The sequence below is a fragment of the Cololabis saira genome, chromosome 20, assembly GCF_033807715.1.
Source record: "Cololabis saira isolate AMF1-May2022 chromosome 20, fColSai1.1, whole genome shotgun sequence".
Taxonomy (NCBI): Eukaryota; Metazoa; Chordata; class Actinopteri; order Beloniformes; family Belonidae; genus Cololabis; species Cololabis saira.
In genome coordinates, this window is record NC_084606.1 from 36,423,878 (window position 1) to 36,447,068 (window position 23,191).

Genomic DNA, 23,191 nt, shown 5'->3' on the forward strand with positions numbered 1-23,191 from the left:
TATGGTACCATCAGTAGTATTTTAGTAGTAACTTGGTACCATCAGTAGTATTTTGGTACCATCAGTAGTATTTTGGTAGTATCTTGGTACCATCAGCGCTGAAGGCCTGCATGGAAACTAATGAATGTTCCAGTGTTTTTATGTAAAGATGCTTCCCCTCACACACCGCCGACACTAACACAACCACAGGAAGGGACCGGACCTCTTACGGCACTTCCCTCCACCACACAACTAGTCCTGCTGTTCACAGCGTGAAACCATGTGCTCGTCTTTGCCTCAAAACAAAGCCAATGATTTAAGCCAGGGGTGGGCAATCCTCGAGTTTTTACTGCTTTAACACACCTGATTCTAATTAATCATCGTCATCAGCTTGGCAGCAAGGTCTGCACAATTCTGTTAACAACACAGTCACTTGTATCACGGTGCAATGAAGCAGGGAAACATGTAAAACATGCAGGACAGCGGCCCTCCAGGACCAGGAATGCTGATTTAAGCACAAGTCATGTTGTGCTCATGTTAAAGAATGCAAGTTCGTTATTAAAGGTATAGTCCCTGATTTTGGAGAACTAGCGAGATTTGAAAGTGGCACCTTCTCTAAGCCCCGCCCCCTCCTCCCCCCCCCGTCAGCGCTCAATCCAAAGCCACGCCCCCACAAACTTTGGGGAACGCGCATTTGCAGGAGTCGCGTTTTCCAGGACATTTTGGACAGCACATTTTCAACAAAACTACCCCATGTGTCCTTCACCTGTAAGCGAGGCCAGTTTTAGGGGGGGGCAGGGGTGGGCTGTGCCCACCCAAACGTGCGTCCTGCCCACTTAATCAAAGTTATGGGGATCCTTTATTTTTTTAATTATTTTATCTTTTATAAATATAAAAAAATATCACAGAATATCTGTACCGTTTCTGATTGGGTGGGCACTGCGCATCATTTTTAGACACAACAATGAACGCATACCGCAAAAGTTGTGTCTCTGCGGAGGGACCCGACGTCCCAGCAAAATGAGACAACAGAGAAGTTCAGAACAGCAGACAGAGACACACTGAAGGCTGATTTATGGTTCTGAGTTACACCAACGCAGAATGGTGCGCGTCGCCGTGTACCCTTATGCCGTAGCCTACCCTACGGCGACGGTGTACCCTACGGCGTAGGCTACGGCGTAGCCATGCCTCCAGAGCCTGCAGCCTTAAAATGAAGGCATCTGATTGATTCTTTCCCCCCTGCCAATCCTCTGGTCCTCTGACCAATCCGTGCCATTCGGAGCGCAAATACCAGATTGGTCAGAGGTTTTACAGGATTAAAGCTGTCAGTGAGGTCGGATGTTTTTCTTTCCTTTTTCTGAACACATTATTCACTGGCTACTCTCAGGATGGAAGGACCATTTCACCCAGTATAACAATAAATGTTTTTCAATACGATCACAGACTATACCTTTAAGCTTTCTCCGACTAACCTTTTTTTTTTTGTCTGCATATATATTAATGGTTAATACCAAGTTGGTAAAAACCTAAGGCATATATATGCATTTTTAATATATATGATATATATTTTAATATATCATATATATTCATATATCCTCAACTCAGCTGATTCACTCTGTTGAGTTTGGTTAGATATGGCGCTTTGACACTACCGTATTTTCGCGACCATTCGGCGCGCTGTGTGGAAAGGCGCACCCTCAGTTTTTTGTGTCATTTCTGGATATAAAACACACATACAGCGCACCGAACAAAAAGGCGCTGTCTACACACACGGAGCGCTGCCTTACAACAACACACACATGCGCTGCACAACACACACAAATAGAACGGGAAAAAAAACAAACTGCTGCGCGCTGCGACGGGCAGAGCCTGCAGTTCTCTGGCCGCTGAGCAGCCGAGTCACTTTCCGTGCCGTGCGGCCCCTCGGAAATGATGCCGGCTTTTGCAAAAGCCCAAACAACAGTCCAACCCAGCAGACACGTCAGCCAGAAGAGTCCAGCTGACAGCTGAAATGGACAAGCGAGTATCAGAGCAAACACAAACTTAGCTGCAGTCAAGGTCGTGCCACACACACAGTGAATCATTGTGGACCACAAGGTAGTGTAATGTAGTTTAGATTACTGTCATGTCACTGAGCAGCGTCTCACACACTGACACACTCAACGGGACTCCGTCCTCAGATGCTCAGACTCTTCCGCCTGCTGAGCTGAACTAAACCGGATCACATCGGATTTATGTAACCGATACGTCCGCAGTCATTTGTAGAGTGCTGCCTCCTCCCTCCTCCTGCTGACTAACGGCCCGTATTGATCAGCACTAATGTACAGTGTTTTTACGCCATTGGCTGACTGTTTAACCCTTGTACTGTCTTTGGGTCAAAATGACCTAATTCTCCTGTTCCTTCTTTCCTCCTGCTCTCTCCTTCCTTCCTTCCTTCCTTCCTTCCTTCCTTCCTTCCTTCCTTCCTTCCTTCCTTCCTTCCTTCCTTCCTTCCTTCCTTCCTTCCTTCCTTCCTTCCTTCCTTCCTTCCTTCCTTCCTTCCTTCCTTCCTTCCTTCTTTTCTTTCTTTATTCAATTCAATTCAATTTTATTTATATAGCGTCTAATACAACAGAGTTGTCTCTAGACGCTTTCCAGAGACCCATACCCAGAACATGCCCCCCGAGCAGTTATTACATAAACAATGGCAGGTAAAAACTCCCCTGGTGGGAGAAAAACCTTAAGCCAAACAGTGGCAAGGAAAAACTCCCCTTTAGGAGGGAAGAAACCTTGAGCAGGACCAGGCTCATCAGGGGGGACCCTCCTGCCGAGGGCCAGACTGGTGGGTCAGGGACGGCAACAGCACAGCAGGCAGGTGGAAGCAGCAACGGGATGACCAGGGGTGGGGACCGCAGGCCAGCACGCAGCTCCCGAAGCTCCGGCCCAATCAGTTATTCCTTCCTTCTTTTCTTTCTTTCTTTCTTTCTTTCTTTCTTTCTTTCTTTCTTTCTTTCTTTCTTTCTTTCTTTCTTTCTTTCTTTCTTTCTTTCTTCCTCCTTCCTTCCTTCCTTCCTTCCTTCCTTCCTTCCTTCCTTCCTTCCTCCTTCCTTCCTTCCTCCCTTCTTTTCTTCCTTCCTTCCTTCCTTCTTTCCTCCCTTCCTTCCTTCTTTCCTCCTTCCTTCTTTTCTTTCTTCCTTCCTTCTTTCCTCCTTCCTTTTTTTCTTCCTTCCTTCTTTCCTCCTTTTCTTTCTTCCTTCCTTCTTTTCCCCCTCCCTTCCTTCCTTCCTTCCTTCCTTCCTTCCTTCCTTCCTTCCTTCCTTCCTTCCTTCCTTCCTTCCTTCCTTCCTTCCTTCCTTCCTTCCTTCCTTCCTTCTTTTCTTTTTATCCTTCTTTTCTTCCTCCCTTCTTCCCTTCCTTTACCCGAAGACAGCACAAGGGTTAAGCAACATACCCTTCTGATACCTGAACCTTCACGAGTCGTTTATAGATGAATGTTTTGATCGAGCTTGTTAGGTTATTTGAGCTTGATAGGTCCTCAAATGTTCAATTTAAGGGGTTCTTATTCTTGGTTCTGGCTTTGTGACATTGCTTTGAATAGTGAGTGTGTTGTTGTGCAGACAATCAGCCGCCCCAGGAGTCCCAGTGTGGACAGACAGTTGAGGAGACATTCTGATGCGGAGCTACGCTGACGATTAAAGACTAACAGCTGGGAAACTCGTGTGACAACCGTAGAGGAACCCATGTTCGGCACGTGGAAGAAACCTCATAAATTCACTGTGCGTGGATGTTTTACGGGATGTATTAATAGTTTGTCATCAGAATGTGACACTGTTGCTCACTACTCACAAGTGTCTCACACATCATCATCCTTCAACTGTCGTCCAGATCCTAGATGTCACTTCTTTCCATCGGGTCCTGTCGGCCATTGTTGCTCCCAGTTCTTGGAGTGTAAGTCCTGTGTCCCTGGAGATTGTGTCAGGATAAGTATGAGGCTGGTTCCTCTGGATGATTGGGGGAGCCGCCATAGCAGGATATCGGATATAACTTGATCGGTAGCACGGTAGCAATGACCTGCAAACATTGCTCTACGGCGTGCTACAGTTGTTGTTGTTGGTGGCAGTTCACCATAGATCTGCTCCTTGGTTGGATGAGTTTTCCAGGAGATGTTTCTGACACACATGAGGAGAGTCTTGTGTATGTGCCGTTGAGCCGGTCTTGTAGTTCCTTCTTCATAGTCCAGGTCTCAGCACCAAATAATAGGATGCTTTCAACACAGGCCTGAAGAAAGAGACCTGGATGGAGGTTGAAATTCCTGACTGCCAGACTCTGAGGAGTTTGTTTCAAGCGTTCCAGGCTTGTACGTTTCTGGCAAGAATGTCTTTTCTGCTGTCTCACACAAACCCACCTAAATTCAAGAAAAACAGACTTGACAACACTGTTGAAACCTCGGATGGCCTGAGCTCATTCACGTTATGTAAACAGCTTGTCTGTGTACAAGATGAGTCTGAAAAGATGGGAATAATCTGTTTTAAAGTAATCTGCTCTTCATCCTTGAAAAGTGTTGTAATCGCGTTCCTGCTGCAGTGCAGCTTTTATACCGACTTGACGCTGGCCGCCGGAGGACAGCCGGTTCCTGCTCCTGGTCCTGTCAGATCAGAGTGGAGCTGGAAAGACTGATTTGCTCCTCCACATGTCCCTGGTGTGGAAGTGTTGAAGAATAATATCAAATCCAGTTCAGAAGTCCGCTGTGGTGTAGTGAGTTTCATTCAGTAAGCAGGCGGTGAGCAGACCTACGCAGAGCGTGTCTGAGTTGGTGTGCTGACCCAGAGTGGTTGGAATCATGACTTTTTATACAGTAAGTTCAAAGTACAAAAGGCAGGAATAAACAAGCCAAGTGAGAGACAAAAAGCAATTTACAGTCAGATGTGATCTGTGGCCAAATGCCGTTAACGGTCATTTGGCATGACTGTCACTAAGTTGTAAATTACCCCATAGGGTGTTCTCGTGATTCAAGTCTGTGGCCAAATGATTGTTAAGATATATATGATATATTAACATATCAGTCAGTCAGGAACTTCGTCATATGGCATTCCCGTGGTTCAAGTCTTTGTTTGAAATTTGAATTTATTCACAATACCATAATAATAGTTATAACAATATAATCGAATTAAGTGGTTAGAGTGAATGGGTCCCCCAAGGAAGCTAGGAAAGCTTCTAGGTGGGGGCCCATAGTTCATATAAGGGTAGTGGTACAGTCAATGGTATAAGCAGTTACCATCTGTAAAGAGATGGTGATGGATAAATGCATACAAAGTAGACAAAAAAAACACTTAACATACATACTTAACATTACATACACATACAGTCACACACATACATCCCAGCAGTCCATGAAGAAGCCTTTTATATTATATATAGGTTAGTAAAAGATTATTTTTTAGTTGTCTTTTAAACTTGGAGATAGAAGGCAACACCTTGAGGCCATCATCAATCCTGTTCCAAATCTGCGGCCCCCTGCAAACAACACTCATACTGGCGCGCACATGTCGGCGACATTTCCCGAATATGAGTGGTTTGATTCTTATTTGGTATGTGTGCTGAGGACTGGAGATTGGCACAAGACTACTAAGTCTAGGGTTGAGCCTGTTGACAATTTGAAAATTTGTTGAGGCGAGTTCAAAGGTGTCGGCCCTGCAGGGGGTAGGAAGCTGGAGTTTCACGTCAGCCACGGTGTCACAATGCCTCATCAGAAGCTACGTGTCCATGATGTTGTGCCGTAATGCAGCGTGGCAGGAAATCCTCCGTTTCACCGTCTCCAAGCAAAACCCCCAAACACAGGCTTGTGTACTGTCACATGAACACACGCCCAGAGTTCAGTCAGACCTCGATGGCATCATCGCTCCAGGCTTTATCTCGCTGAAGGGGTTGCTGTCCTGACACATTCTGTTCCCAGCTGAGTCCAGGAAAAAAATGTCCAATTAATGTGATCATGATCTCATCTGCTGAGGCCAGAGAGCAGGCTGAACTCACAGATGCACACACCCTCCGTTGTCAAGGCGATGGAAGTGTTTCATACGCTTTTAAACGATGAAATCACAGCTTGAAAGTGACATTGAAGTAGTTCATGATCTATGCCAAGATTTGGACGCCTGGAGTCCGTTGAGACACAAACATTGCTGTTGTGAACCATGATGCAGAAAGGGGAGATTTATAAAGACATACAATCGAGACAAGTTGATCCTTTAAAGGTCGGAAGGGGATATGAAGTCACCTCAACGTTAGAAATCCATCAGTCCACAGGGAGACACATGGAGAAGGTTTAGTTCTGTAGCTGCTCTTCCTACAACCAATCACTGAGCCAAGATGACTCCAACTGGGAAAGAAGAGATCTGGAGAGACGGTTAAAGACGTGAAGACATCTCTAGAAGTGGCAAACTAGGGTCAATTTTCAAGAAACATATTATCTCTTTTAATTGTTATGCCGATGATGTGCAGATTTATTTGCCATTGACACAAAAATCCAGTGACACTATGAAGACATTGCTTGATTGTCTAGCTGACGTTAAATCCTGGATTACCACAAACATGTGTACATCTAAATGAAAATAAGACCGAAATTATAATATTTGGATGTGGTCCAGCAGACTTTCCCTTTGGCTTTTTGGTACCCCTTACATCCAACATTAAGTCTTCTGTAAAAAATCTTGGGGTGATATTTGATGATAGGCTGAAATTTGATCCCCAAGTCAGCTCAGTTATAAAAAACGTTTTGATCATTTAAGGATTTTATCAAAAGTAAAAGGATACTTGCCACAAAAAGATCTGGAGACTGTAATCCATGCTTTTATTAACACCAGACTGGTGTTTATTTTGGCCTGGACCAGTTACTCTTGCAGCTACAGCTGGAACCAAATGCAGCTGCAGGGACCACATGTCCCTGTTCTAGCTGCACTGGCTCCATCCATCCATCCATCCATCCATCCATCCATCCATCCATCCATCCATCCATCCATCCATCCATCCATCCATCCATCATCCTTTAATTCATCCATCCATCCATCCATCCTTTAATTCTTTCATCCATCCATCCATCATCCTTTAATTCATCCATCCATCCATCCATCCATCCATCCATCCATCCATCCATCCATCGTCCTTTAATTCTTTCATCCATCCATCCATCCATCCATCCATCCATCCATCGTCCTTTAATTCTTTCATCCATCCATCCATCCATCCATCGTCCTTTAATTCTTTCATCCATCCATCCATCCATCCATCCATCCATCCATCCATTGTCCTTTAATTCTTTCATCCATCCATCCATCCATCCATCCATCCATCCATTGTCCTTTAATTCTTTCATCCATCCATCCATCCATCCATCCATCCATCGTCCTTTAATTCTTTCATCCATCCATCCATCCATCCATCCATCCTTTAATCTTTCATCCATCCATCATCCTTTAATCTTTCATCCATCCATCATCCTTTAATCTTTCATCCATCCATCATCATTTAATCTTTCATCCATCCATCATCCTTTAATCTTTCATCCATCCATCATCATTTAATCTTTCATCCATCCATCATCCTTTAATCTTTCATCCATCCATCATCATTTAATCTTTCATCCATCCATCCATCCATCCACTCATCCATCCATCCATCCATCCATCATCCTTTAATCTTTCATCCATCCATCCATCCATCCATCATCCTTTAATCCATCCATCCATCCATCCATCCATCCTTACATCCATCCATCCATCATCCTTTAATTCTTTCATCCATCCATCCATCCATCCATCCATCCATCCATCCATCCATCCATCCATCCTTCCATCCATCCATCCATCCATCCATCCATCCATCATCCATTAATATTCCCGGCTCAGTACTTGACAGTAAAACAGTACCATCAGTGTTTGTTGTTCAACACCAGTGTTTTCACAGGAAGATGAAAGGGTGGGAGAGTTGGGATCTTTGACCACCAGTAGGAAAGTGAAACGAGGGCGGGAGAACCACAGCCTGCGCTGTAAAACCCTGCTCTGTGTGGCACTGGAATTCCTCCTTCCTCTAAACTCAAGCTGGGTCCTACATGAGCATTTATGCAGCTGGCAAACATCTCCTCCACCCAAAACATGGAACAATACAAGATCCTCCCAGTTTAGAGCTGTTGCTGTAAATACTGCAGCTCCAGCTGAGACCTACTTTACATAACGTAAACTCAACATTGTGCAAGTTCTGTGTTTGTGGAGCCTCACAGGCTATCACATTCCCACACACATGTATGCGTGCGTTTGTCCTGGAAAGTCATGGAAAGTCACCTGCATGTGATGCTTCACACCTCCTTGCAGGTTTGAGGAAGTATGCTGGTGTGTGCATGTGTGTGTGCATGTGTGTGTGCTGGTGTGTGCATGTGTGTGTGCTGGTGTGTGTGTGTGCTGGTGTGTGCTGGTGTGTGCTGGTGTGTGGATGTGTGTGTGTGTGCTGGTGTGTGCTGGTGTGTGCTGGTGTGTGGATGTGTGTGTGTGCATGTGTGTGTGCATGTGTGTGTGCTGGTGTGTGCATGTGTGTGTGCTGCGGTCCAAGACACCGACCAGAAGACCATCTGCCTTTCCTGTTGTTCTTTCCAGAAAAAAAGAGCAGGGAAAAGGGTTTTGTTTTTGCTACAGGAGAGGACAAAGGGAATGAAAGCTGCCAGCAGCGTTGATCGGGCCCTCGCACTCATGGCCCCCCCAGGTCCCCCCACATTCCTGGGTCAATATCACTATTACAAGTGCTTTTGCTGTTCACATAAAACTCAACTTATCATCATAAGTAGGGATGCTGCGATCCAACTTTTTCACTTGCAATCCGATACCGATACCACAGCCTTAGTACCGATCCGATACCAGCGCATATTTCTATCTCTCTTTTATGACCAATAGGTTCACTTTTTTTTAGTACTTAACTTGTAGTGTGGAATAATAGAAAAGTGACATTGCTCAAAATGAGAATAACATACTTCCTGAGATGAATAGTCCACAACAGTAGGTTATTATGACAAAACTTGAGCCATTTATTTGAATTTTCTTAACATAAAATAAGCAGTAGCATTAGATAAAATAAATAACATTAAAACATGAAAAAGCCAATATAAAAAAATCAAGCAAATTTAAGTAAAAAAAATCAAGCAAATTTAAAAACGAATTTACTAAAAGTAGGCTTTGTTTGACATCTTTTACCATAAATAAAAGTCATGACTTCCAAAGTCAGATAAATTCTACTGCCAGTGGTAACCTGTGCTGCTGTGGTGAGAACAGAACTAGAAATAACGTAGCGAGGCTCCAGGTGTTGAATTAAGCGTTGAAATTCCACATTACTCACTACTAACAGGGGCTGGTCACCAAGCACAATAAACTGCACAATCTTTTCTGCGGACCGCTCTGCCACCGAGCTCGAGCGGCCTGCCGTGGCGTTTGCACCGCTCCTGCCTGAATTGAAACTTTTTAATTTCACCGTGCCGCTCTGTGACGCGGTGGTGCGCCGGGCGCAAACTTCTCTCTAAGTGAAAGCAGCTTGAGACTTGTGCTACACACCTTTTGCACTCTGCCTTTCATGTTTTTCATCCTTTACTTTAAAGGGATTGTGACATGAAAAACAAATTTTTCTTGATTTTTTGTGTTTTGTTGGGTGTCTTGACATCAATTACACCCAAAAAACAACAAACTTTTAACATTCAGTGTATTGTGTGCTTTCTGGGATTTTCCGCATAACTATGCAAAAACGGCGCATGTGGTTTGGTGGCGGATCGTTACGTAACGATCCGCTAAATCACCGCCCCCTCCACCCAGCTCCCTGCCTCCTCTCCTCTCCAGCGCACCATAAAGGCTGATTTATGGTTCCGCGTTACACCGACGCAGAGCCTACGGCGTAGGGTTACGCGGCGACGCGCACCATACGCTGAACCCTACGGCGCAGGCTCTGCGTCGATTTAACGGGGAACCATAAATGAGGCTTAACAAGGAGCTGTTTAGAGCCTCTTTTGTTCTAATCACCGGAGGAAAACTGCTAAGAAGACCCGCGGCCACTGACTGGACTTAAGATAAGGGGACAGTGCTGCTTGCATGCCTTTATTTTTATGATTGTTTGCTGTGGTTCGCCCTCCTGCTTTTCCGTGCATGCTTCGCCTGTCGCTCCCGGCTTAACTCTCCGACGCCGCTGTGAGCGTATTGCTGGAGGAGGAGGAGGTTTGGAGGAGGAGCGGCGCAATGATTGACAGGAAAGGGGGAAAGGAAGCATTTTTCACGGCGCAAAAAAACACTGTAATAAAAAGCCAGGAAAAGAGTACTAGAGTGAAGTTTGTCTTGTTACACTCTTTTAGACACATTTGAGGGATGTTGGCCAAGACTTTTAATAGTGTTAAAAGCATGTTAAAAATTATGTCACAATACCTTTAAAGTATTGCCACACTGTGCCGCTCTGTGGCGCAGTGGGTTAAGCGGCGGCCCATATACTGAGGCTACAGTCCTCCTCCTGCTGCGGTCGCGGGTTCGAATCCAGCCTGCGCACCTTTGCTGTGTGTCTTCCCCGTTCTCTCTCTCTACCCCTTTCCAGTCTGCATCTCCAATAAAGGGCCACTAGAGCCCAAAAAAATCTTTAAAAAAAAAATAAATAAATAAAGTATTGCCACACTGCTGACATGTTAAACCTGAATTATGGTTCCACGTTAAATTGACACGGAGCCTACGCCGTAGGGTACGGCACACGTGCGCGTCGCCGCGTAACCTACGGCGTAGGCTCTACGTTGGTGTAACGCGGAACCATAAATGATCCCCCTCCCCTCTCCTTTCTTCCTCGTGTGTAAGAAGCAAGTGCTGGATAGAAAAGCTGGAGCAGACTTTTTGAATGGAGTGCTAGGATCGCAGTGCTAGTATCGCAGTGCTAGGATCGCAGTTTTCACCTGAACTGCGATCCGATCAGATCCGTGTTTTTGGCTGGATCGCAGCATATTTTCCATCCGCGGATCGGATCGCAGCATCCCTATTTATAAGCATATTAGAAAGTAACATTCTAAGTTCTGGAGAAAATGACCAAACATTTGCACACGTGAGTGTTATGGTGAGTTTCTTGATATGGAGTTACACCATTTTAAACCAGTTTCTTTGTCTCCTCTCCATTAAGCCCAAGGATGCACAGCTTCACCTCGCTAATGGCTCCTGGAACGATTGATTGTATTGGAGCTTTTTTAATGATTGACTTTCATCTTTTCCACACATGAATAATGAAATGAGGTTAATGCTTCAGTTCATGCGTTTGTAGCGTCACTGCTTCTACTCTCCTTCCTCACCGTTCCCATCTCTGTTCTCTGTCTCCTTCCTCTCCCAGTGTGCGGCGCCGAGCTGTCCCAGGCCGGCTTCTTCCTGCGGCAGGGCGAGTACATCTGCACCCTGGACTACCAGCGCATGTACGGGACGCGCTGCTTCAGCTGCCAGGACTTCATCGAGGGGGAGGTGGTGTCGGCGCTCGGGAAGACCTACCACCCGCGCTGCTTCGTCTGCGCCTCCTGCAAGTAAGATCACGGGGGCGTGTGGATGGGGAACCCCAGAAACGACATCACACCTCACACCGTGTCCTAACTGCATGCGATGCGAGCGAGCGTCAGCGACAAAATCAATTCCATTGCTTTATTTTCTATTGGACTGTCCTAACTGGCTGCGAGCGGCGCAGCACGACGCGATGCGCCGTTTTGAGCTGAACATTTGTCAGACGCCCCTGTTTCTATTTTCTTCCTGTCGCTCGCGTTGAAAGCCGGTTGAAAGCGCTGTAGGAACAGTCATTTCAATACAAGAACCTCAATAAAGTGGCAGCTGCTGGAGGGAGATGGACAGGGAGCTGGAAGGTTCTGATAAGATAATAATATAATATATAATAATAAGATAATATTTATTTATTTCTTTCTGTAGTGAAATGAGGAGGTATCATAGAAATAACTACAGCGCTTTCAACCGGCTTTCAACCCGAGCGACAGGAAGAAAATAGAAGAACATTTAAATATCACAATATCAAGCTCGTTTTCTGTTTAGAAAGTACAAACGTAGGAAGATTACAAGTACTCACCCATCTTTTACTTGTCTCTTTACTATTTTAGGAGTTATTTTAGGAGTTTCTTTCAGGAGCGCACGGGCGGGTAGTGCGGTGAATAAAGTCTGATTTATGGTTCTGTGTAAAATCGACGCAGACCCTACGCTGTAGGCTCTGCGTTGGTGTCGTACATGTATAACACATACACAGAAGGGTTGACGAGACACAGGTGCAGACAATCAGGGCCGATGGAACCAGGGAAGTTAAGACATAAATGAAACACAAAGACACGGGTTTCAAAATAAAACAGGAACAGACCAAACGGTGACGGACCGTCCGCCCCGGAGATGAACCCAGAGATGTCGACTAAACGCCTCAGGACAAGGTCTTTGTCTCTGCTCAGTACAGTTCAAGAAAAACACTGCTTCTTTGGTTCATGCTGTCTGCAAGAAATAACAAGTCAGAGTAAACGCAGCAATCATTGCAGGTTTTGTTTCCCTTTTAAAACATTTATCATGACATATATTTGTATGTGTAATGAGGGATGATGAAGCAGTGCGGCACCTGCAGTAAATAAGACAGGATTGTTTATGCAGTGCGGACCTATAATCTCAGTCCGCCTACATGTGTTTAGCTGACTCTGAGTGCACGACTGTAGCTCTGCTGTTACATTTCCTGCACGTGGCATTAAGGAAGACCCCGCTCTGCCAGGGTTGTCATCATCTTTCTGCATCAGGCGACGGCAGACCTGTGAAAGCAGCATCCCCAAACAGGGATGATACCATTGTTTCTTCATTCTTCTGTCTGAAAAGGAATTTACTGGTGAAAGAAGCCAATGTCGGTGTGCAACAAGCTGAAAAACCTCACCCACGTGCACAGAAAGCTCATCTGTTGCTGTGTAACTGTAAAGCTGCTTTCACATAGAGTGCTGCCTCCGCGCAAGGGCGCAGGGTCTGCCGCCAAGGTCGGCGGCGCGCAACAGGGCGCACGCCGCCGGGTTTGCGCAAGGGCGCAAGTGGACGCACGTCGCCGGGTTACCGCCGGGTTGCGGTACCGCAGGGCGCAACACGGCGCAAAGCGGGTTTCACCTAGAACGCGGTTTGCGCCGCGCACACCGCCGGGATGGGCGCAGACTCGGCGCAGAGTCGGCGCAGAGCAGGAAGCAGAGCAGGGAGCAGAGCAGGGCGCGCCTGCGCGCATCGCGTACATATTTGTTGCAAGTTGCTTGGCGACCGAAAAAAAAGTTTCATAACCATATATTGGTAAATGATTCAATTGATCCTGATATGAGGCATGGAAATGCTATATTTTATTTTAAATTAACATTTTATTGTTAAAAGAGCAAAAGAATATCACATTTCTACCACTTTTAAACACACCAGGTCCAAATTCTGGGAGATTTCTCTCCACTTTTGTCCCTTTTTATTGATGTTCCGATAGTCCTGCAGTCTCATCCCACAGCTCCTCACACAGACTCACAGCCAGGATCATTCTTTCTTCCATCTTGATCGTCTCTGATCTACAAGCTGCAAGTTTATTTTCTCCCTCCAGCATCTTCTCTCCTATTGGACACCGCCGAGATGCCGTCACAGGGCGCACGGTGAAATTAACAAATGTTCAATTCGCAGCGGCAGCATGCGCCGTCTTGCGCCGTCTTGCGCCGTATTGCGCCCTTGCTGCCGTGGCAACCCAGCGGCGTGCGCCCCATTTGTGCGCCCTGTTGTACTTTAAATCCAGATTAAATCCTTTTTTACTAAAATGTTTTGTTTTAATATTGTTGCTGGTGTTTCTATGTTATATATGCTCAGTCCTGTTTGTTACACATTGACCCAAATATGAATTATAAAAGACAGAAGATAATATCATGGGTATTTAGGGCTTATGCGCAACTGAAAGCTAAATTCTCTTAATTCATTAAAAGCCACTGACGTCAAATTAAAGTAACTAGTACAATTATAACAACAAAAATAGTCTGAGTGGAGTGGAGTTTTAAATTTACAGATGACATAAGAACCAAGCTGAGCTAATGAACACGATGCCGAACTTATTAAGCGAATTATATAAAATCCAACTGACCCTCATTAATTCTCGGCACAGTTTGGCCTTTCTCTGAAAAACTAAACATACTAAAATACTAAAAACTAAAAATAAAGCCGTCTGCCTGACAGCTGATGGCTGAAAGACTTTTATCAGGAAATGTCACTTTTCCTCGGGTGTGACAGCATCATCTGATGCCACGGCCACTTCACGGAGCTTTTTGATACGCTAAATAAAGCTTTGAACTCCATGATGGTCTGAATCAGTGATCATCAACTGGCGGCCCGCGGGCCCAATCCGGCCCGCGGGCCGTCCAATCCGGCCCACGACTGGATTCCATAATTATGAGGATCAAAGAGAAAATGTCATGTGGTCCAGATTATTAAAGCAACGGAAAACAGCAACAACTGAGACTCTTAACTATCAGTAATCCCCACCATTTATGACTCTATACATTACGAAATGAGGACAGACTCGCTGCACTGTTTAGCCCAGTGGTCGGCAACCCGCGGCTCTAGAGCCGCATGAGCTTTTTCAAAAATGTTTGACCTTTTTTTTTTCCTCTTTTTATCTTTTTTTTCCTTCTTTTTTATCTTTTTTCCTTTTTTCTTCTTTTTTTTCCTTTTTTTTCTCCTTTTTTCTTCCTTTTCGCTTTCCTTTTTAATCTCGACATTTCGACTTTTTCTCAACATTTCGAATTTTTCTCGAGATTGTACTTCAACATTAATCTCGACATTTAGACCTTTTCCCCTAAATTTTGACTTTTTTCTCGAAATTTCCACTTTTTTCTTGAAGTGCATAATGAAAAAAAAAACGTATATATTATAACCCCCAGTTAGGGCTGTTCGATTAATCGATTTTAAATCGTAATCGCGATTATGTAATTAGAACGATGTTAAAATGTGAAAATCGTAAAATCGATTTTTCAAATTTTTTTTTTTTTTTTTTTTTTTATAACCTTGTCTGCACACATATTAACGATTGATACCATATTAATGATTGATGGAAATACCTCTCAATACCTGCGACAAGTGCCCCATCGGAGAGGCTCTTTAGTGTAGGAGGGGGCGTTGTAACATGCCACCGCTAGACCGGCTCGTGTTCCTTGCAAAAAACTTGCAAATGTGAATAGCAAATGTAATGACTGACATTACACACCTCTACCTCCTTCATGGGTTGCATTATTATTTAGCATGCAAAGACCCAGTTTAGTTTAATTAGAACATTTCTTGTTTTATTTAATTGGAAATATAACTTACTGTATGTTTGCAAGTGCTGATTTGCTGATTTTTTTTTCCAGAGATAAAACTTTATATTTTATTATATTTTTTAAAACTTTTTTTCAACTTATTTTACAGAGTTTTGCACTTTATTCATTCATTTTTGGTTTAATAAGAGCAAAGTTTGCACTTAAAGCCCAATGGGGCAAATGTTCAATAAAAAAACAGCATATTTGAAATCATTTCTTTGCCTTTTGTCAATTCACAAAATAATCGTAATCGTAATCGAAAATCGGATTTTGAGAGAAAAAAATCGAGATTTTATTTTTGGGCAAAATCGAACAGCCCTACCCCCAGTTCTAACTAATATAGAAACATGCAGCATGTGTTGTCTTCATTCTAAGGCTGATACAAGACTTTTCATTTTTTGCGGCTCCAGACATATTTGTTTTTTGTGTTTTTGGTCCAATATGGCTCTTTCAACATTTTGGGTTGCCGACCGCTGGTTTAGCCTAACATTTATTGTTTCACACAGTTCTTTTTTTTAAAACATAACTGTACCCTCATGCCTTTACTTAATATTTGTTTTTTATTTCAAAATCCTCAACAACAAGCTTCAAACTAGTAGACTTCTCAGGACAAAAAAAAGGAGGAAAAACCAACTGGCATAACTTAAAAAAGCATGGTAAATAACCTGGTACCAGAACAAAACAGGTCACAAATAAAATTAGATTTTTATTTAATTTTTATTTGAGGGTCCAGCCCCCAAGGTGAGTGTCCGGTAAAATTCTGGCCCTCTGATAAATCTAGTTGGTGACCCCTGGTCTAAATGAAGCTCCAGAGACGGCCGGCGTCTTCCCTTATCACCGACGCTGCAGCACCAGTCGTTCCTGCATCTGATCCTCTGTTTTCTGTTTGTTTGCAGACAACCATTCCCAGCCGGTGACCGGGTGACATTCAACGGAAAGGAGTGTGTCTGCCAAACGTGCACCCAGCCTCTCCCTGCCAACAGCCCTGCACCCATCCAGGCCGTCCACAGTACGTGCTCTTCCTAATCGCTCAGACTTCTGCACCTCTTTAGCTGTCACCTACTTGAACTGTGTCAGGTTTTTTTGGCTTCAGACAGCAGCCAATCTCCTTTATACGGAAGAGTATCAGGGCCATGCAAGAAAAAGATATTTGAGAGGGGAAGATTTTTTTTTATTGTGCACTTCGAGAAAAAAGTGGAAATGTCGAGATTAATGTTGAAATACAATTTCAAGAATAAAGTCGAATTTCGCCTTTTTTCTCAACATTTCAACTTTATTCACGAAATTTTGAATTTTTTTCTCAACATTTTGACTTTTTTCTCAAAGTGCATAATGAAAAAAAAATCTTCCTTCTCTAAAATATTATTTTTATTTTTCTCCTGCCTGGCCCTTCCGTAATGTTGTGCCTGTTTGGAAACAAAAGTCTTGATTTATTGCCTCATTAAAACAGTTAAATAAAAGATTAGGGCCATGCAGGAGAAAACATATTTGAGAGGGGAAGATTTTTTTTTATTGTGCACTTCGAGGAAAAAAGTGGAAATGTCGAGATTAATGTTGAAATACAATTTAGTGAATAAAATGTAAATGTCTCCTCCTCCATCAAATCCAGTTAGAGCGACGACAGCTCTGCAGCAGCAGCTGTAACTAAATAACTTACATCCTTGGAGTGGAACGTTAAGGCTATGTTTCTGAAGTTATGCAACTGCATATGTGTGATATGTGTTTCAAATCAATATCGTAACGAAATGTTGACTTTTTTCTCAACATTTCGACTTTTTTCTCGACATTTCAACTTTTTTCTCGAAGTGCATTATGAAAAAAAAATCTTCCTCCTCTAAAATATTACAGGACTGTCTTAGAAAATTAGAATATTGTGATAAGGTCCTTTATTTTCTGTAATGCAAAAATGTCATACATTCTGGATTCATTACAAATCAACTGAAATATTGCAAGCCTTTTATTATTTTAATATTGCTGATCATGGCTTACAGCTTAAGAAAACTCAAATATCCTATCTCAAAAAATTAGAATATTCTGTGAATCTTAATCTTAAACTTTAAGCCATAATCATCAACATTATAATAATAAAAGGCTTGCAATATTTCAGTTGATTCGTAATGAATCCAGAATGTATGACATTTTAGTTTTTTTAATTGCATTACAGAAAAGAAAGAACTTTATCACAATATTCTAATTTTCTGAGACAGTCCTGTATTCTCGACATTCAACTTTTTTCTCGACATTTCAACTTTTTTCTCGACATTTCGACTTTTTTCTCGAAGTGCATAATGAAAAAAAAATCTTCCTCCTCTAAAATATAATTTTTATTTCTCTCCTGCCTGGCCCTGATTCTCTCCGTACCTTCACGTTGGTGCTCTGTGCAGACTGCTGCGGCTGCGGGAAGGAGTTCAAGAACGAACAGTCTCTCGTGGCTCTGGACAAACACTGGCACCTGGGCTGCTTCAAGTGCAAGGTGTGCAACAAGGTGCTCAACGCCGAGTACATCAGCAAGTAAGTTGGTCCAGCACACTCAAACCGGTGAAAGAAAATCCCCTTTTCTGTGATGGAAAGCATATGTTTGGGTTTTAAAGTCACTGCTTGCTAAAAAGCTTCAATTGCCATGATCTTGTAATTTTGTTTTTAGATTTTTTTATTTGTAATTTTAAGATGAACCAAGGGATTCAAAAAGAATTTCAGCGTCAACTAACAATAAAGTAATATTGCATTGTATCGCGTTGTATCTTATTGCATCGTATTGTATTGTATCGTATCGCATTGTATTGCATCAGATTGGATAGCATCACATTGTATCGTATCGTATCATAAAGTATCGTATCATATCGTATCGTATGTATATGATCCAGTAGCTCATCTTTACACATCTGTATCTGAGTTGTGTCTGTGGAGTTAAAGATAAAAGAACAAAGAAAGGTTAAAGAAATCTGTGCCAGGACTGCATGTGCTGTCAGAGCTGGATAAAGCTATAGGACTCATTTACAAAAAGGCACACACACAAAAGAGAAGAGTCTGACTCCCCCTCCTTAAAGCAGCTGCTACAACCAGGCTGTAAAGAGATGGTTGATAACGGCGCTGCTGTACTGCATTTCTGCACTATTTTAACTAAATGATATCTCGTATTTTTCATAAAAGGCTCCAGTAAATCTTTTATTAACCCTTGTACTGTCTTTGGGTCAAAATGACCTAATTCTCCCCTTCCTTCTTTCCTCCTGCTCTCTCCTTCCTTCCTTCCTTCCTTCCTTCCTTCCTTCCTTCCTTCCTTCCTTCCTTCCTTCCTTCCTTCCTTCCTTCCTTCCTTCCTTCCTTCCTTCCTTCCTTCCTTCCTTCCTTCTTTACTCCCTTCTTCCCTTCCTCTTTTCTCCCTTCCTTCCTTCTTTCCTTGTTTTCTTCTTTCTTTCTTTCTTTCTTTCTTTCTTTCTTTCTTTCTTTCTTTCTTTCTTTCTTTCTTTCCTTCCTTCCTTCCTTCCTTCCTTCCTTCCTTCCTTCCTTCCTTCCTTCCTTCCTTCCTTCCGTCCGTCCGTCCGTCCGTCCGTCCGTCCTTCCTTCCTTCCTTCCTTCCTTCCTTCCGTCCGTCCGTCCGTCCGTCCGTCCGTCCGTCCGTCCGTCCTTCCTTCCTTCCTTCTTTTTTTCCTTCCTTCCTTCTTTCCTCCTGCTCTCTCCTTCCTTTTTCCCTTCCTCTTTTCTCCCTTCCTTCCTTCTTTCCTTGTTTTCTCCCTTCCTTCCTTCCTTCCTTCCTTCCTTCCTTCCTTCCTTCCTTCCTTCCTTCCTTCCTTCCTTCCTTCCTTCCTTCCTTCTTTTTTTCCTTCCTTCCTTCTTTTCTCCTGCTCTCTCCTTCCTTATCCCTTCCTCTTGTCTTCCTTCCTTCCTTCCTTCCTTCCTTCCTTCCTTCCTTCCTTCCTTCCTTCCTTCCTTCCTTCCTTCCTTCCTTCCTTCCTTCCTTCCTTCCTTCTTTACTCCCTTCTTCCCTTCTGGAAAGATGCATGTTGATATTGATTGGCTGATAATTGTAACCATGGTAATCTATTGTTTTTAATACGGAAACACTTCTGCTGAGTCATCATGGATTCTCTGAGGCTCTGGCGTGATCTGAAGGGGATATTATGGTCTGAATTGTTTCTTTCCTGTCCTGTTTTGTCCCCACAGGGATGGGATCCCGTACTGTGAGATGGATTACCACGCCATGTTCGGCATCCAGTGTGAGAGCTGCAAGAAGTACATCACTGGCAAAGTCCTGGAGGTACGACACTGTGATTCTACAACAAGGTGCAGTACGACTGAGTCGTAGAAGGGAAATAAACGATGGCTGATGCATGCTAAACGAATAACGATCACCATTTACATGTCTTTCACAAATAGTTAAAGTTAGCTTTTTTATAGCTTGTTCCTTCGTTCAGCTGTTGACACATGAATGCAGAGCTAAATGCATTTCCTGTGATGTTTATTCGGTTGCAGACACTTACCTTTGCATTTCATTCCGTGAAACCCTCCTTCTTTATGAGGAGAATGAATAAAAGCGTAAGAGAGAGTCAGGAAAACAGACTCTAATCCAGCGTTTCCACGTCAGTGAACAAGTCCGCGTGAACAGAAGAAGACATGGCAGACGTCCCCCAGGATCACGCTCTTATTTTGAAATTTCGGGTGGAGCCTGATCAGTGTTGGTGAAAGTGGGAGTGCGTGAGAGAGAAAAGACGGATGGGGGCCATTGTTGTTCGTCTTCATAAAAATGGCTTCTGTTGTTCTGAGGTCACGGGACGGGGTTAAGGACGGTTCGAGCTACAACAGAAGATTGTTACATTGGATATACAAAGCTACAAAGTTTTTTTACAAAAGCTACACATTTTTTTTACAACTACGAATTATGGCACTGTTTTGACGTGCCAATAATAAGAGCCAATCAGCGATCTTTGGCGCGGGTTTCAAAGCGTTTCTGGAGAGCCAATCAGCACATTGCATTGCCTACTGACTAGCCAATCGGTGCTGCACTGCGCACCGACACCGACTAGCAAATGGTAGAAGAAATTGTAGAAGTATATTTGGAGTTTTTACCAAAGCTATTGTACAACGCACAATATCACAATCAGTGGGTTTTACCCTACAGTTCTTTCTATCCGTTTCTCAGATCATTCTCTTTATGTGGAGGATATGGTCCGATTGGCTAGTCAGTAGGCGATGCAATGTGCTGATTGGCTCTCCAGAAACGCTTTGAAACCCGTGCCAAAGATCACTGATTGGCTCTTATTATTGGCACGTCAAAACAGTGCCATAACTCGCCATAATTCGTAGTTGTAAAAAAAGTTTGTAGCTTTTGTAAAAAAAAGTTTGTAGCTTTGTATATCCAATGTTGCACACAGACAAATTAATTCCACAGCTACAAAAATGTTCTACACATGCACAAAATATTTCTACAAGTACAAAGTTTATTTACAGATACAAAATATTTATGGCTTTAATTTGAGCCCATATAGTATGCAGCTGACTCGCACACCTCACGTACTGTATCCCATAATGCAACAGGCCCCTTCAGCAAAAGCCAGATCCAGCAGTCACATGACCAGCTTCAGGTTCTGTTGTAGGATTTTGGCCTTGACACCGACCAGGACGTAATGCTAGATTGTTTGGATAGTATGGTCCAAAAAAAAACAAACATGTTTTCCAGATTCACGTCATGCTCATTTATTAAAAAGGACTTAAATGAAACTTTTTAAGTTCCCCGGAGTAACTTTGGTATTATAAAGAGTTCCAAGAGAGATGTGAGTGAAACCGTCTGGAGCTATGGGAGGGGATGTTATTCCTGACTGTCGTCATGGTTACTGATACAACAGAGCTGGATGAGATGAGCTGGGAGTGCGGACGCTGAGATACCTGGTGATTATGATGATTATTATCTGCTCCTGCAGCCCTGGACCCTGGACCCTGGACCCTGGACCCGGGCAGGGAGGGTTTCACCTCTCCCGCCTTCTCATACTTTCCATGTTTGAATCTCAGTCTGTTTCCGCTCTTTAACCCCCGGTGCCTCACTGCTCTCCGGCCGTTTTTCCTCATTCCTTCCAGCCCCCGCTCTTTATTCTGCTTTCATTTATTTTAAATGTAAGCTCTGGCATCGTACCCCTGACTCTCTGCCAGTTCTGAAGCGCCGGACCTTTCAAGTTCCAGTTTATTTGAAATACATCATCGCATAACAATATGAATTATGATGTTTTTTTACACTTTGAGGCAAGAGGACCGCTCTATTGAAAAAAACAACAACAAAAAAATAAATAATCAACTGTCAAACATTTGCTTGTATGCTCTCGGGAGTGACGACATCTGGTGCCTTTTTGTGCGACTCACAGGCTGTGAGTGTCCTCCCACTGCGTAGTGTGTAGCGACCTGTACGTGCAGACAGATCATTGGGCTGGTCCCTTCTCTCAGTAGCCGATGGAATTCCCTTCAGGTGGCCTCCTCTCTCCTCACCTCCTCTCTCCTCACCTCCTCTCTCCTCACCTCCTCTCTCCTCACCTCCTCTCTCCTCACCTCCTCTCTCCTCACCTCCAGGGTGGGGAAGGAGTTGGGGCCAATCCCAATGTTCACCCTACTTTCTACCACTAGCCCTAAAAATGAAGCCACTTGGGTAGGGCCATTGTAATCTTCCCTAGGGATTGGGACACCACTTGCTACGTCACTGCGTGGTTTACGTTCGGGTACGTAAGCGGTCCTGGGCATTTCACAGATTTTTGTGAGATCAGGTTGAAAACGTTGCAGCTTCACGTTAAGCCTGATTTATGGTTCTGCGTTAAATTGACGCAGAGCCTACGCCGTAACCTACGCCGTAACCTACGCGTAACCTACGCCGTAGGCGTAGGTTAGTGTAACGGTTAGTGTAACGGCTGAGTTATGGTTCTACGTCAAAACGACGCCGTGCCTACGGCGTGTGCTACGCGTCGACGCAGACCACACGCCGTCACTGACGCCGTCACTGACCTGCACCTCCCACAAATTGTAACTACGCGTGGAGGCGACGCAGACCAAACGCAGACAGAGAGGGCTGTGATTGGTTCACTTGGTAGCAACGCATTTCCGGTTCCGGTTTGAAGCAGTAGTGAACTTTCAGCGCTCTTTTCTTCGTGTATGTGTGATTTTTTTTTTTTTTTTTTTTGCACAATAGTTGTCCTTATCTCTTTGATTAACTGTGACTGGAAAAAGTCGGATAAACCATTCAGGAAAAGATCACGAATTAGCGGTCACGGGGGGAACTGCAGCGCGACGAAATGGAGTGACGGAGAAGTCCGAAGGGTTTACGATGGCGTCATGGCGACGGCGTCACGGTGACGGCGTAGGCACGGCGTCCTTTTGATGCAGAACCATAATTCAGACTTAACGCGGAACCATAAATCAGCCTTTATTCTGGCGAGGTTTGAAAAGACTTCGCAACAACGAGCAAGCGAGTGATTATGTACATTCACTGAGTGAATATTATGAAAGTAAAACATATATTTCTCGCTAGAAATGTAATCAAAATGCATTTTTATGCAGAAACTAACTCAAAATATTGATTTTATTCACTAAAAAATGAGAAATGTCCGCCATGTTTTTTTGTTTGATTCAGTCTGCAAATGATGACGTAAAGCATTCTGGGAAATCTTCTCTTGCCCTCCGTCGGTGAGTCAGCATCTGAAATCCCTCTCTGTGAAGGGCTAGATTCATACACACTAGCCCTCGTTATGTCCACCAGCCCTACATGCAAAGAGGAATTGGGACACCACTACCCTCACGGGAACGCGCAAAATTTAGGGGTAGGACTGAAAAGTAGGACTAGGGGGGGATTGGGACTGGTCCTTAGTCGGTATCCCTACGATACGGCAGCACCTTCTCTCCAGTTCC

At 43.8% G+C, this 23,191-nt stretch overlaps 1 protein-coding gene across 10 annotated transcripts in view; it reads left to right on the forward strand.

Moving 5' to 3' along the window:
* ablim2 (actin binding LIM protein family, member 2) overlaps window positions 1–23,191 on the forward strand; it is a 153,648-nt gene that overhangs the window by 74,695 nt on the left and 55,762 nt on the right. For all 10 annotated transcript variants that reach the window (XM_061709470.1, XM_061709472.1, XM_061709479.1 and 7 more), the window contains exons 3-6: window positions 11,332–11,515; window positions 16,210–16,322; window positions 17,698–17,824; window positions 19,475–19,568. In XM_061709470.1, the coding sequence (XP_061565454.1) occupies window positions 11,332–11,515; window positions 16,210–16,322; window positions 17,698–17,824; window positions 19,475–19,568 (518 nt within the window). The remainder of the gene's footprint in view (window positions 1–11,331; window positions 11,516–16,209; window positions 16,323–17,697; window positions 17,825–19,474; window positions 19,569–23,191) is intronic.